This window comes from Sinocyclocheilus rhinocerous, unplaced genomic scaffold (assembly GCF_001515625.1).
Source record: "Sinocyclocheilus rhinocerous isolate Xijiao unplaced genomic scaffold, SAMN03320098_v1.1 scaffold50, whole genome shotgun sequence".
Lineage (NCBI taxonomy): Eukaryota > Metazoa > Chordata > Actinopteri > Cypriniformes > Cyprinidae > Sinocyclocheilus > Sinocyclocheilus rhinocerous.
The window spans coordinates 1715007-1730919 of NW_015641057.1; the positions used below are offsets into that span (position 1 = coordinate 1715007).

At 34.9% G+C, this 15913-nt stretch overlaps 1 protein-coding gene across 5 annotated transcripts in view; it reads left to right on the forward strand.

Annotated features, from left to right (window-relative positions):
- Nucleotides 1-15913, forward strand: part of LOC107754483 (testican-1-like) — a 216949-nt gene that overhangs the window by 147600 nt on the left and 53436 nt on the right. For all 5 annotated transcript variants that reach the window (XM_016570945.1, XM_016570946.1, XM_016570942.1 and 2 more), the window contains one exon: nucleotides 15677-15791. In XM_016570945.1, coding sequence (XP_016426431.1) covers nucleotides 15677-15791 — 115 coding nt within the window. The remainder of the gene's footprint in view (nucleotides 1-15676; nucleotides 15792-15913) is intronic.

The window sequence follows — 15913 nt, forward strand, 5'->3', positions numbered from 1 at the left end:
GGTAACACTTTAGAATAGGGAACACTTATTCACTATTAACTACGACTTTTCCCTCAATAAATTCCTAATTTGCTGCTTATTAATAGTTAGTAAGGTAGTTGTTAAGTTTAGGTATTGGGTAGGATTAGGGATGTAGAATAAGGTCATGTAGAATAAGGCATTAATATGTGCTTAATTAGTACTAATAAATGGCTAATATTCTAGTAATATGCATGCTAATAAGTAACTAGTTAAGAGACCCTAAAATAAAGTGTTACCTAATGTTTGAACACGTTTCATTTAATTTACTGGTATTTTACATGGTTTTTGAATTTAATGTTTATATTTTAACACTTTTGTGCTCGTAATAGCATAGTTTACATAGATACATTTACTATATTTTGTTTCATAGCCTTCAATCCACACATTGTTCAGAGGGCAACACTGGGCAGGATGTAGAATGACTTTTAAAAATGACTGAAAATGAATATGGCTTTTTTTATTCAAGTAATTGAAGAAGACATAATCAACAGATTAAATTATTATAACAGTAGCTGCAGCCCTAATCCCAAGTCTTCTAAAGCCATATGATAAATCATGTGGTTCATAAAACATGCCATATAGCCTAGTACATGTGAGAAAATATATATATATATATATATATATATATATATATATATATTATACTGTAATAATATATCATTGATACTAAAATGATGGTACACAACCTTCAGCAAAATGGCAGCAAGAGCAATATGATAAAATAGACCAATTTAATTCAGTAAATGCATTAATAATAATCAGAATACACATTGTTTTATAAAATTCAGCTGATTTCACACCAATTTCAAATGTCTAACTTTTTCCCAGTTTCTTACACTTGTGGTGTTCATGCAAAATGACGGGCCTAGAGAAAAATAGTTTAAATTTTACGTGATGCTATATTATTACCAAATTTTGGATTCAATCTTTGTCAACTTGTTTTCTTTCAATTAGCACAGGTTTTTAATGTCTTTTAGGTCTCATTAATCTGAGCTTAAACCTGTAAACATTGAGAAAATTATTTACAATTATTCACAAATAATGCTTTTTTGCTGTGCATACGCTTAGATCAGTGAGGACCACGATCAATTAGTTCAAAAAATGAAATACAAAACCTGTGCTAATTAAAATAAAACAAGACAGTTTTTTAAAGGCAGGTCATTTTTTGACTGGGAAGGAAGGGTTTTTAACACAGCACAAGGGCTAAAACTTTAAAGTTTAACTGCAGTTATTCAACCTCTTGGCCTTTAAGTTTAGTATGTGTTTTGCGTTGCTTTGTGTATTTTTCTGTGCGTGCGTTTCACAGCTTTTAGGAAGTGTAAATTGCCTCTTTGGTTCTCTCTTTGAAGCTCTTTCCTTAGGCCATTTCAAATCTCTTCTGCTTCTCCAAACATTATTTTAAAGCAGAAGGAACTCTTTACTACAGCAAACCCTTTAAATGCTTCTATTCTGAAACCGGCCAATAATCAGAGTGCAGCTCATGAATATTCAGTAGTTTTGGGGGACGCCGCGCTCCCATGGGGCACCAGAGTGAGAGGCGCACGCGTTCCTCCCATCGCTCGTGTCCTGAAGGGCGTTTTCAGTTAACTCTGAGCGTGTTTGTTAAAATCCCATCCTGCCGAACCCCTGCGGTGCCTGAACTTCCCTAGCATTTATCTTTTTAATACTTTAATTAAACGTGGAATTATACTTATGTTTCTTGCACGAGGTTTTCACAGCTGTTAGCGCTGAATAATCTTTCAGTGTCGAACGCTTTCTTTTGGGCTTTTCGCACTGTAGAGAGACGGATGAACGGACTCGCTGTAAGACTCGTCTGAATTAGAGAGCTGAAGGTGTGCTCTTACCTGCTTAACATGCATTAGTTTTGCTCTGCTGGTGAACTTCAGTGTTTTATTTCTACATAAATTAAAGCATCGCATTCAAGCTAATTATTTCCACAGAGAGAGAGGTTTACGCTTTTCACAGAAGCACTGTTTTGTTGTGTTTAGCTTGACTTTGGGGACCAAATCATCTTGAGAAGTGAGCTAAATCTGACAAAACAGATGAATGATTTATAAAGTGTTATTTTAGTATAATTGAGATACTGTTACAGTTTCTAATATAATTTTTTTTATTTTAAAATGTTTAATTTTAATTTTAATTTTAGTTTTAGTCATTTTGTTGTGTTTTGTGATTTTAATTTATTTAAGTTAACATTTATTATATTTCAAGTAACGGAAACACCTTTGGATGATTAAACAGTGCTATTTTAGTATTGAGATACTTAGAGTTTTTATTTTAAATTTGGATTTTTATTTTTATATGTTTTTTTTTTCATTTTACTTTTAAAGTTTTAGGAGTTTTTTTATATGTCTGTATAGTTGTATATTAAATTTATTTAAATGTATGTCATTATTTATTTATTTATTAAACTCAATGAAAATGGAAATGCAACTAAAATTAAAACCTTACTTATTTTATGTCAGTTAATGTAATTTTGTTTTTTAAAGTAACTAAAGCATTTTTCTATTGTTTTAGCTAACTATTATAAACCCTGTTCAGAAAGTGAATAATGTTTGTTTTTAAGGTTTCTTTAAAGATTTGGGCAGTTAGTCTGTAGTTACTATATTTAGTTTTACATAAAAATGATAGAAGTCTATGGTATGTCCTCATTTAATCTCTGTGTAAATGTGTGTGTGTGTGTGTGTGTGTGTCAAAGACTCCTGCTGTGCCTTGATAGATGATTCTTCCTACATATAACCTCATTACACACACAAACACAGCCTTATCTACTCTCTCTATCTCTTCATATCCTCCTATCACAACACTATCCTTTATAATCTGCACGTTTAGCTCAGCTGACTGTGGCGATTCTAGCGTTTTTCTCTTGTCTTGTATTTTTCTCTTATGAATCGTGTGTGAGACCCGTCTGTCATCTCCATATGGACACGTCTGACCTCAGCAGCACACATGACTGACTGCAGTATGACCTGCAGGACACACTTCTGCTCCACTCTAGACTCTTCAGCTTGAGTTAGGTGATGTAGGAGGAGCTTGAAGGTTTGAGGGAGTGGCCTGAGATGAGAGGTAGTGGCTTAAGATCAGTTGACAGGTGGACAGGTGTCATTTGAAGTGTTTGCAGAAATTTTAGATGTTTTGATATTGCAGGATGAGTTTTGGCAATATTGCTAAACAAATTTTAAGACATTCTCTTACGCATTTTTTCGTTTCAGTGATATTTTAGTATTATTTATATATTATTATAGTATTTGTTCATATTTTGAATGAGCTTTTATTGTTGTATTTTGAGTTTTCATTGTTTGTTTTTAAAAAGTATTTATATTTACATTTAATTTTATTTGAGTTTCAGCTTTAAACTTATTTTATTTCAGTTTAATTCATTTTTAATTTAGTTTTCGTAATTTGAGTACTTCAGCTTTATTTCATTTCAGTTAATTGCCAAAGCAACATTTATAATAAAAACAAAAAACAACAAAAAAATTCATTTAAAGTTTATTCAAATGTAATGGTTTTATTTCAGGTTTTTTGTTTTTTCAATTTATGAAAATAATTTTTAATAGTTTTAGTTGTAATTTTAGTTGCATCTGGTTGAACTGGCAAACTTGTGTTTCCAGCAGGACTATGAGACTCATCGCCTTTCTAATGAAATCTTAAAATGGCTTTGACATCTATTTCTGCAGGCAGTAATACACACATTAATAAGAGAGTGTTTTGGATGCTGTTGTGTAATTCAGGGTCTCTAGGTGTGTTTTGCTCCAGTAGGGTCGTACATTATTAATGCTCAGTGTTTGAGTTAACCTCACATTGTGAACTTTAGCACTGCTGGTTATTCCCTCGTAACAGAAGCCCAAAATAATTACACATCGAATATTCACATGCACATGTGCATATTCTCCTCCTGTATTCACCTGTCATTATATTTACTGTGATTGCTGATATTTCTTTAAAAAAACACCAGGAACCAGGAACCAGGAACGTGTATTAAAGGAATAGTTCAAAAAGAAAAAAAAATCCTCACCCTCAGGCTATCCAAGGTGTACTGGTGATGAGTTCGTTTCTTCATATTTGGAGAAAGGTAGCATTGCATCTCTTGCTCATCAGTGGATCATTTGTAGTGAATGGGTGCCGTCAGAATGGGAGTCCAAACAGCTGATAAAACATCACAGTAATCCACAATTAAACATGCTGTGAAGCCAAAAGCTTTGTGTTTGTAAGAAACAAATCCATCAAGGCATTTTTAATAGATGCCTTCGAGTCCATAATCCATAATAATGCTTTCTCCAGTGAAAAAGTCATACTGTCTGAATCAGGAGAGAAATATGCACAGATCAAGCACCGTTTACAAGCCAAAACAAACAGCTCTAAACAAATGTGTGGGTGGATTTTAATGTGAGAGGACAACAGGGGATGGACATTTTTTTACTGGAAAAAGCAATTATTATTGATTATAGACTCATATTTTAGCCAGAAGCACCGTTTTGAAGTTAAAAATGTCTTAATTATGCATTTGCTTCTTACAACAGCTTTTGGCTTCACAAGATGTTAACTGATGGACTGGAGTGGTGTTGATTACCTGTGGATTACTGTGATGCTTTTATCATCTGTTTGGACTTTCATTCTGACGGCACCCATTCACTGCAGAGGATCCATTGCTGAGCAAATGATGTAATGTTACATTTCTCCAAATCTGATGAAGACTCACATGCATCTTGGATGACTTGAGGGTGAGTACATTTTCAGCAATGTTTCATTTTGGGGTGAACTATTCCTTTAAGACAGCATAGCATATAGAGTTAATTTTATTCTCATGTTGCCTCCTGTCTCCCTCCTGTGCATTTGAATGAGTTGATTGACACTTGATGCCATAGTGTGCAGATGGCACAGATGGCATTTGGTAGGCAGGTGCCCCAATGCAGAGGGCATTGACAGGACGTGTGTGTGTGTGTGTGTGTGTATGTGTGTGTGGCTCTGTCAAGGTTGTATATTTACATTTTCTCTATGCAAACAGGATCACAGCATGATAATCACACAGATTTTGAGTGTGTGTGAGTGTGTTCGTTCAGAAAATGAAGGTCTCATTGATCAAAATGTTTTTTGTTTATCTGGTGACATTCAGAATTCTGCTGTAAGCTGATTGGCCATTAGGCAGGACAGACTCGTCGTGATTGGATAATCACAGGTATGAATGCTGAATCCAGATCGTCTAATTTACCCTCATTCAACCTTCAGCACTAATTACAGTATTTGAAACAGAGACAGAATAGGGAAGCGTTCGTTTTAAGATGACTCCTGTGATATGATTATGGAAATGAGATTTACCTGAATCATTCAAACTGTTGCAAAGAGAACACACAGGTTAATGAGATGTGTGGTTGTGTTCAGAATAGCATACTGGTATGCTACTTTTATTATTTCAATGTTTAGTGCAATGTTTGGGATGTATTTTGTTCACAATATGCTAATTTTTCATGTTTCTTTTGCGCCAATCACCTGAGCTGTAAATGCCATGTGACTAATTACTCTGGAGTCAGAGGAAAATAATGATTGCTAAATTTGAAATGGCATACTAGCATACTATTATTACTGATTCTGAATTAAAAACATATAAAGATAATGCATAAATATAATGGTTAATATCATATAGGGCTGGACGATTAATCGAAAAGAAATCGAAACCGACCGGTTATTTCGTTTTTTTAATCCTATTAATACTTTCCCTTAAAAACAATACCGCGTGTGTAGTTGGCACTATATGGACATGTATGACCGTTGAGCTTGAGTCTTTTGCAGCATCTCGCACTTGAGTGGCGTGCTAAAAGAATTTAAGCTTTCACATGCAGCGCCGCTCATCAATGTCAGTTACACAACAGTGGACCAATCAGAAGACCCTGGAGGCGGGGCAAGCGTTGTGAGCTTTTGTTTACAGTACCAGGTTGGCATGGCAACTTTTGTATTTGACGGCAACATGGCGGAGTGTCAGCAGTGTTCTATTTACATTCATTATTTAAGACATTTGTTTACAGGAATTGCAGGTTATTATTTTCTACTTTTTTCACGACAGTATTTAAAATGTGTTTGCAAGAGATGCTGTTATTTTCTACTTTTGACATGGCAATATTCATTTATTTTGTTTGACTTTTTTTTTTTTTCAAAAGAATACTTTTTTTCAAAAAGTTTTTTTCTATAATTTTTTTTAGGGTAACTTGCTTGTTACAATAAAACCGAAATGTGACTTTTTTCATAAGACGTCTTCATTTCAAGCAATCTTTGATTTCAGTTGTTCGAAATATTCAACAAATAATCATTAATATTGGTTCCTTCAAATATTTTAAAATCACAAAGATAAGAAATGTACTCTTTCAGTAGAAAAAAATCCCAACTTTAATAGTTGAGTATATTTACAGTACAAACCTTAAATGAACTATGAGGGCAAAAAATTCAGTAAATAAAATAATCATTCAATAATCATAATCGAGGTAAAGTGTTCAATTAATCGAGGTTTTGATTTTAAGCCACATCGCCCAGCCCTAATATCATAGTATGCTATTCCAGATTCATGCACACTTATTTATTTCAGCTAGTTGCCAAGGCAGCATTTCTCATTTGTTTAAAGTACTAAAATAACAAAAACTAAATAAACTAAAACTTAATAAAACTATTATAGATAAGTAAAATTAAAAAAATGACAAAACAACATAACTACAAAAACCTGTAAAAAAAAAGAGAGATAAAAAATTGCAATTACCTTAATTTTATTCTGTGGCAGAAAGAAAAAAAAAATTGCAAGATATAAACTCAGAATTGTGAGATAAGACGTCACAATTACATTTTTTTTTTAATTCTGTGGTGGAAAAATAAAATATAAAAATAAGATTCAAAATATAAAAAAGCAACAGTTAACATATTAATGATACTAAAATAACACTGAATTGAAACATTTATTGTGGAAAAATACCTAGTATTTGACTTATTCAGAAAGCAGTAGTCAGTATGCAGTGTAAGTAGGCAGCATTGACAGAAAGCTAGTATTTAATCTGAACGAAGCCCTCGTGTTGTACAGTTATTGATCGACGCAGCAGATGAGACGCCCACATTCGCAGCGATCCATGGCACGCGAAGGGTTAAAGGTCATATTGTGATGTGTATAAAAGCATTTGAGGTCACATCTGGATAGATGAGGTCTACTGTTGCTGTGATACTAAAGTTCAAAGGTCGAACCTGATAGAGAGCAAATGAATGTGCAGTTTACACAGAGAGAATCGATGCAGGCTGAGTTTAGATGACTTTAAACGCCTGCATTCAGCTTAAAGTGGCCAAACAGGAAAATCTGCTATCTTTTATTCAACCAGTATGAGATTCTTTCTTGCATGCAACAGAAAAGGAAGGTCTGTGCCATTTTTCCATGCAGTTTTAGTAGATTGTCAAAAATCCAGCATTTTCTGAAAAAATATGGTGTTAAAGTACAGAATAATACTTTAGGGTCACACACACGCTCACGCTGGTGGCTGTAAGAGGATATATATGGAGCCAATGTTGCACTTTTATAGGATTAATTTACTGACTATCAAATCATGCCTGTTTATGAGCATATTTCTCTCTCTCGCTCTCTTTTAATTCAAGCCATAAAAATGATCAAACTCATGGCCATGAGGGGTGGCGGGTTTCCATAGCGATGTCACCAGAGACATATGATGAAGGAGGAATCACTCGTCGAATAAACCAGCGCGAACGGGTTTTATTTTTCAGTGAAATGAATTCTTCATCACTCACTCACTCACTTCTGTAATAAAGCACAGCAGACGGAGATTAATGTGGACAGTCGATCGTAGACAAGAAAAGAGGCATAAAATGACACGCTACCAAGTGCTATTTCTACAATTTGTAGTATGTATACTTTGCACAGTGTGCTAATTTTATGTGTATATGAAATACTGTAACCTGCTATTGATTGCATTATGCACAGCTATTGCATTATTGCATTATACACTGTTAATGATTGCATTATGCATTTAATATTAGTTAATGCATTAACTAATATTAAAGGAATAGTTCACTCAAAAATGAAAGTTTGATAAAACTGTAGTCACCCTCAGGCCATACAAGATGAGTTTGTTTCTTCATCAGATTTGGATGAATTTTGCATTACATCACTTGCTCACCAATGGATCCTCTGCAGTGAATGGGTGCCGTCAGAATGATAGTCCAAACAGCTGATAAAGACATCACAGTAAACATCAATTAATGTCTTGTGAAGTGAAAAACTGTGCGTTTGTTAGAAACAAATGCATTATTAATACGTTTTAACCTCAAACCGTTGCTAAAATACAAGTCCATAATCCATAATAACAATTCATCCAATGAAACAGTAATCTCATCTGAATCAGGTGAGAAATATGCACAGATCAAGAATCATTTACAAGCCAAGACAGTTCTAAACAAATATGTTGGTGGATTTTGATGTCAGAGGATAACAGAAAATAGACTTTTTCCACAGGAGGAAGAGTTAATATGAATTATTTTAAGACAGAAACAACAGTTCGAAGTTAAAAAATTTCTTGATAATGGATTTGTTTCTTACAAACACAGTTTTTGCTTCACAAGACATTAATTGACGGACTGGAGTGGATTGTAGTGATGTTTTTATCAGCTGTTTGGACTCTCATTCTGACGGCACCCATTCACTCCAGAGGATCCGTTGGTGAGCAAGTGATATAATGCTACATTTCTCCTGCTGTTTGAAACTGATATCATTATTGCAACATATAGTTGCACATACTATGTTTAATAAACAGTGTGCAGTTTATAGTATATACTGTGCAGTATATGGCTGAAGTGTGTATGTCGTGCGCTGTTTGTCGATTAGAATTGACTGCTTGGTTAAACAGGAGCTGAATTTGTTCATTCAGGCCTGGAATTGAAAAGTGTGAAGTGGTAAATATCCCCCATCCTCCCTCTCTCTCTCACTCTCATCTCATATTTATCAGTCGGGATCTATCACACTTTCTTATTTTCATTCCCTCTTCGACACACACGTTCGTACCCTGCAGTGAGGGTGTTTGGGGTTCGTCTCTGAATATGAATGACCTGTTTTCCGTTGTAATAGAAAGAGGACTGAACAAAATGAAAGAATACACTGTAGAAACAAGAGAAATGCATCACTGTGCTGTAAATGTGTACCTGTACATTTACTCACTTTATACATCCGCTCACCTCATGAGATCAGTACTCTATTGTTGTGCTATTTTGTTTGATTTATTACATTGGACGTATTCTTGTATGCACACACTGACCTGCAAATGCAAAGTGCAGTAACTACAGAGACTGAGAGAAACGGCTTCAGGGATTTCTGACAGACTTTTGAGTGATTTGATAGCAGTTTTTATACTCTTTTTCTCTGAACCTAAATATAATTGAGACAAGCCCCTCTGTCACAGGTCAGATCACAGTCTAAGAGACTTCATTTCAGTTTTTTTTAGAATTTTTTTAGAACATCAGAAATGTGCTAAATATAATAGTACAGATGCTACTTTTGGCTTTGGTTTGAGTTTTCTTTGTATTGCAATATTCTTTTCATTGCAATTAAGTAAATTTTTATTCTAAATTCTCATTACTATAATGTGAAAAAAATATAATTATATAATAATAATTTTTATTATATATATTTTTTTTTTTCTTCAAAAAGTGAAACTTTCATATATTCTAGATTCATTACATGTAAAGTAAATGTAAAGTTCATTTTGATGATTAGAGCTTACAGCTCATGAAAGTCAAAAATCCAGTATCTCAAAATATTAGAATATTTCCTAAGATCAATCAAAAAATGGATTTGCAAAACTGAAAAGTTCAAGTTCTTTAAAGTATGTTCATTTATGCACTCAAGACTTGGTCAGGGCTTCTTTAGCACAAACTCCAGCATCAGTGAGTTGTGGCATGAAGCGATCAGCCTGTGGCACTGCTGAGGATCTATTGAGTCTTCAGCTCGTCTGTATTGTTGGATCGACTGTTTCTCATCTTTCTCTTGAAAATATCCCATAGATTCCATATGGGGTTCAGGTCAGGCATGTTGGCTGGCCAATCAAGCACAGTAATATCATAATTCATTTATGTGAGAGCAAACAATACATGAGCTCTGAGACAAAGGATGGAGTTAAAGTGCCAAAAAACAGCAATAACATTAACGACAGTCCTCTAATGAGCCTCACCATGGCCTGACATTAATTTAGATATTAAGAGGTGGCATTGAAGAAGACATGACAAGACAAAGTAGACACTGTTATCAGGCCAGTTTCATGCAGAAAGTAATCTTGATCCCCAATGAAGCTTAATAAATTGACAAGTGCCTAAAAAGAAAAAAACAAACTGTTGCCAGCTTGATGTTGTTTTAGGTATTAATGTCAAATAAATAGGTTAGGTGTTTTTCCCCTATGGTTGTTTTGTTCAGTAATTAATAATACCAATAAACCAAATTCAAATGGCTTTGTTTCAGCACTGTTAGTTTCTTCAACTAAAACGAATCCTAACACACGTTTCACACTCACTCACAAGTTTCTCTATTTGTCTACTAACAGTGTCCAACACATACATGCATCACAGGATGTTTGAATTTCCAACACAGTGTTAATTTTTTTGTAACATTTCAAAAAGTGAAACTTTCATATATTCTAGATTCATTACATGTAAAGTAAATGTAAAGTTCATTTTGATGATTAGAGCTTACAGCTCATGAAAGTCAAAAATCCAGTATCTCAAAATATTAGAATATTTCCTAAGATCAATCAAAAAATGGATTTGCAAAACTGAAAAGTTCAAGTTCTTTAAAGTATGTTCATTTATGCACTCAAGACTTGGTCAGGGCTTCTTTAGCACAAACTCCAGCATCAGTGAGTTGTGGCATGAAGCGATCAGCCTGTGGCACTGCTGAGGATCTATTGAGTCTTCAGCTCGTCTGTATTGTTGAATCGACTGTTTCTCATCTTTCTCTTGGAAATATCCCATAGATTCCATATGGGGTTCAGGTCAGGCATGTTGGCTGGCCAATCAAGCACAGTAATGTCATGGTCAGCAAACCACTTGGAAGTGTTTTTTGCACTGTGGGCAGGTGCTAAGTCCTGCTGGAAAAGAAATCAGCATCTCCATAAAGCTTGTCAGCAGGTGGAAGCATAAAGTGCTCCAAAATATCCTGGTAGACGACTGCATTGACTTTGGACTTGATAAAACACAATGGACCAACACCAGCAGACGTCATGGAACCTTACTTATCTGAAAAGAGGACTTTGGACCACTGAGCAACAGTCCAGTTCTTTTTCTCCTTAGCCCAGGTAAGATGCTTCTGAAGTTGTTTCTGTTTCAGAAGTGGCTTGGTAGCCCTTTTCCTGAAGCCGTCTAGCGTGGTGCCTCTTGATTGACTCCAGCTTCAGTCCAGTCCTTGTGAAGCTCTTCCAAGTGTTTGAATCGGCTTTGCTTGACAGTATTCTCAAACTTGCGGTCATCCCTGTTGCTTGTACACCTTTTCCTACCCAATTTCTTCCTTCCAGTCAATTTTGCATTTAATATGCTTTGATACAGCACTCTGTGAACTTTCAGTAATGACCTTCTGTGACTTACCCTCCTTGTGGGGAGGGTGTCAATGATTGTCTTCTGGACCATTGCCAAGTCAGCAGTCTTCCCCATTATTGTGGTTTCAAAGAACAAGTGATACCCGTAATTTATACTGTAGGGGATGGTTATTTAATGAAGCTCAAATGCAAATATTCTAATATTTTGAGATACTGGATTTTTGACTTTCATGAGCTGTAAGCTCTAATCATCAAAATTAAAACAAAAAAACTTTTGAAATTTTACTTTACATGTAATGAATCTAGAATATATGAAAGTTTCACTTTTTGAAATAAGTTACCAAAAAAATGAATTTTTTCACGATATTCAAATTTTTTGAGATGCACCTGTATGTATGCATGTATGTATGTGTGTGTGTGTATATATATATATATATATATATATACAAAAATTTATTAAAAATAGTAAATGATGTTTATCTGAAAGACATCAGGTTTTCTGTAAGGGGGTAGGTTTAGGGATAGGGGATAGAAAATATTGTTTGGTCAGTATTAAAACAAACAGAAGTCTATGGAAAGTCCCCACAATTCACAGAAACAATACATATATACAGTAAATATGGGGGTCCCATCCCAAAAAAAGGAAATTACATTTACTTGTGCAATGTTTTTTTTATGTAATTAATTTTAATATATATATATAGTGTACATTATTTTATATTATAGAAAATGAAACCCTTTATATTGCAACCTTTTTATTATAATTAGCAAACTTTCATCTCTAAATTTTCATTACTGTAATGGAACAAAAAGTCATTTTCATTACTGTAATGTAAATAAAAAATATTAAGTATTTATGCACCATGGTTAAACTTTTCTGAATGTAAATTAATTTAATCTAATTTTAAAAGATAAAGTATTTAGTGTTTTGTTACAGTCATGAGAATCTAATGTAAATCACCATTGAGAAAAATGGGTATTACAAAGAAACTCAAAAGTATTGCATTACAATAATGAGAATGAAAAAGTCACATTGATTTTATGCTTATTTATATACAGGTGCATCTCAATAAATTAGAATGTCGTGGAAAAGTCCATTTATTTCAGTAATTCAACTTGTAATAAATGTAAATATATTAAAACAATATTAAAAATACCTAATTTTACATGCTTCTGTGAGATTCACCTCATTGAACCCTCTGCTAACTACACACACTCAGTTAAGGAAAAAAATAAAAAAATAAAACACAAAAGCAAAATGTCCTTCAGACAGAATCCCATCACTGTATGCTGTGAAAGACATCACGCAATCTGTGTATGTGTGTGTCTGTCCGCTGGTAAAGCGTGTCCTCACTTCCCCTTCGACACGCTCCCAGCGCCTCATCTCTCGTTTCCTCCCATCTCTCTCGCCCTCACCGGCTGAATCACATATGCAGGAAAATATCAAATCATTCCGTCCGTCACGGGGTTGAGAGAGGCCTGAACTCCATTAATAAGGCATGTACATCTCTAAACACTCAAAAACACACACTCCCTCACAAAACACTGACAGCAGAAGACAGAAAGAAAACCCGAGGAAGATGCACTAAAAGAAGAGAAGGTATTAGAACAGGTGTTTGAGAATGAGACGTGTGCGTTTATACAGTGGCAAAATGTCTGGATTGTTCTTTTCCATGCAAACAAATTGACTCCTACAAGCAGTTCTAAAGTCATATGATGCTTTATTTGAGGAACAGACTGAATTTTAAATCATTAATCGCTGCAAATCTTTCCCACCTCATTTGCATATTCAAATATTCAAAACTATTATTTGACTTCAGAAGACTTGGGGCCAGATTTACTAACAGATTTACTAAACCCTCTTTTGGCATTAAAAAATACTGTCAGGATTTACTAAAGATGAACAGTGAAAAATTTAAACTGAAAAGTCATTTTTGCAGCTGACCTTATTGCATATGCATTTGTAGAGTGTCCCTTTCAGACGCAAAATGAATGGGAGGAGAGTATTTTTAAGAATCACACAACATGATTTACTACGGTTTGCGGCAGTCAATTTACTGGTATTTGCACCATTATTTACATTATTTTTATTGCACTCTTGCACTGACTTGCCTTGTTTAGTTAATCTGGCTCTTGGAATAATAAGCACAAGTCATATGGATGGATGTTATGATGCTTTTATGTCATTTTTAAAATCTTGACTGTAGTCACTGTCTGCTTTCATTGTATTGTGTTGTGTTTCACTGTATCGTTTTATAGTATCAGTGTTATGTTGATTTGTTGTATCATTGTGTTGTTTCTTCATTGCGTTTTCTGCATCAGTGTCCTGTTGTTTCTTTGTTTCTTTTTGTTGTTTCATTGTATCATTTTGTTTCATTGTTTCGTTGTCTCATTGTTCCATTACAGCAAAACATGTATGTTGTATCAACGTTCCGTTATCATTTTGTTGTGCCATTGTTATGTTGATTCATTGTAATGTTTTGTTTCATTGTAGCATTATTTTCATTGTAGCATGATTTATTGTGTCTTTGTTGCATCAATGTTTCTTTTCATTGTATCGTTTTGTTTCACTGTATTATTGTTTCATTCTATCATATTGTTTCATTGTTTTGTTTAATTGTGTTATTGTTCCATTGTTTTATGGTTTCATTTGTTGTTTCATTGTTTAGTTGTCATTGTTTCACTGTATTATTGTTGTTTCTTTGTAGCAGTTTGTTGCATTGTTCTGTTGTATCAATGTTCCGTTATCGTTCTGTTGTGTCATTGTTATGTTGATTCATTGTAATGTTTTGCTTCATTGTAGCGTTATATTGATTTGTTGTATCATTTTGTTGTGTCTTTGTTGCATTAATGTACCCGTTTGTTTCATTGTGTTATTGTTCCGTTGCTTTGTTTCATTTTGTTGTTTCATTGTATTGTTTTGTTTCATTGTTTCATTATAGCAAAACAATTATACAACCAATCAGTGTTCTGTTGTTTCATTGTATTGCTTTTTTCTTGTTTTATTGTAGCAATTTGGCATACTTTGGCAACTGCAACAATTTGTACTGTTTTGTTGTCGTTGTTTCATTGTATTATTGTTTCATTGTATTGTTTTGACACAGTTTTTCTGTATCATTGTTTCACTGTATCATACCCATTCATTGTGTCATCCTATTGTGGTTTTGTTGTATCAGTGCCGCCTTGTTTTATTATTGTAACATTTTTTGTGAAGGAAAGTGACACAGGTTTAGCACAACATGAGGGGAAATAAAAGATGACAGATGTTTCATATTAATAAACGGTTCCTTTAAATAAGAGGTATTTATTTTGTTAACAGCAGTAATCAGAGCTGTAAATCGACCGTGTGTGTGTGTGTTTTGAAGGCCAGGTGGCATGGTTGCGCTCCAGACGAACAGCAGGTTGGCATCAAACTTCCCTGATGAACACACACACAGACATGTGAAGGTCAGAGGGAGTGATGGAGTGTTTGACCTCTGTTAAACCCACCTGTGTGTTTCAGCTCTCACACACACACACACACTAAATGTTAGTTCTATATGGCTGATGCTTGAAACTGAATTTGCACTGTAATAGATGGCTGAGGAAAGGTGTGTGTTTAATGTTTCCTGATGGAGATGAATGTCTCACGAGTTCTCGTAATGATCTCCGCACACGCGCTATTCCTCCTCACCCTCCTACTTCCTGCTGGAGGAGCCGCATTACCTGCGCGAGAGGAAGAGATGGCAGAGCGCTAGACAGTGTTTCTCCTCTTCCTCCATTTGTCAGGAAGTGTTTACACTGAGCTATTGCTCAAAGTCGACGCTGTGTGTGTGAGATGATAAAGCGTTTGCCAGAAGGCTGCTGCATTGTTTCTCCAGTGTGTTTGCCAGAGTAAAGCTCTCCTCTCCTCCATCAGATTCTCTCGCTTCCTTTCATGCCATCTGACTGAATCTGCTCTGTCTTTCTTTCCTGGAAAGGAAAAGCGAAACAAAAGAACATGAATATAGAAGATGAGAGATTGTGTTTGTGTTTGAGAGAGACGTAAACACATATCAGAGATCAGATAAGCTGGAGGCTCTAGTTTCTCATAGTAAATGAAGTCTTTCTCTGTCTTTCAGGGCTGGACAGCACTAAAGACCCGTGTCTGAAGGTTCACTGCCCTCCTCACAAAGTGTGTGTGAGCCACGACTTCCAGACGGCCATCTGCGCCAATCATAAACCAGCACAGCACAGGTAAGACCCACAGTCACACGTCAGGAAGGAAGAAACGTTTGTCAAGGCAAATGCTGATTAGTTTACTGAGTGGTTGCTAAGGTGTATTGGGTGGTTGCTAGGGCAGGGGTTTTCAATCTTTT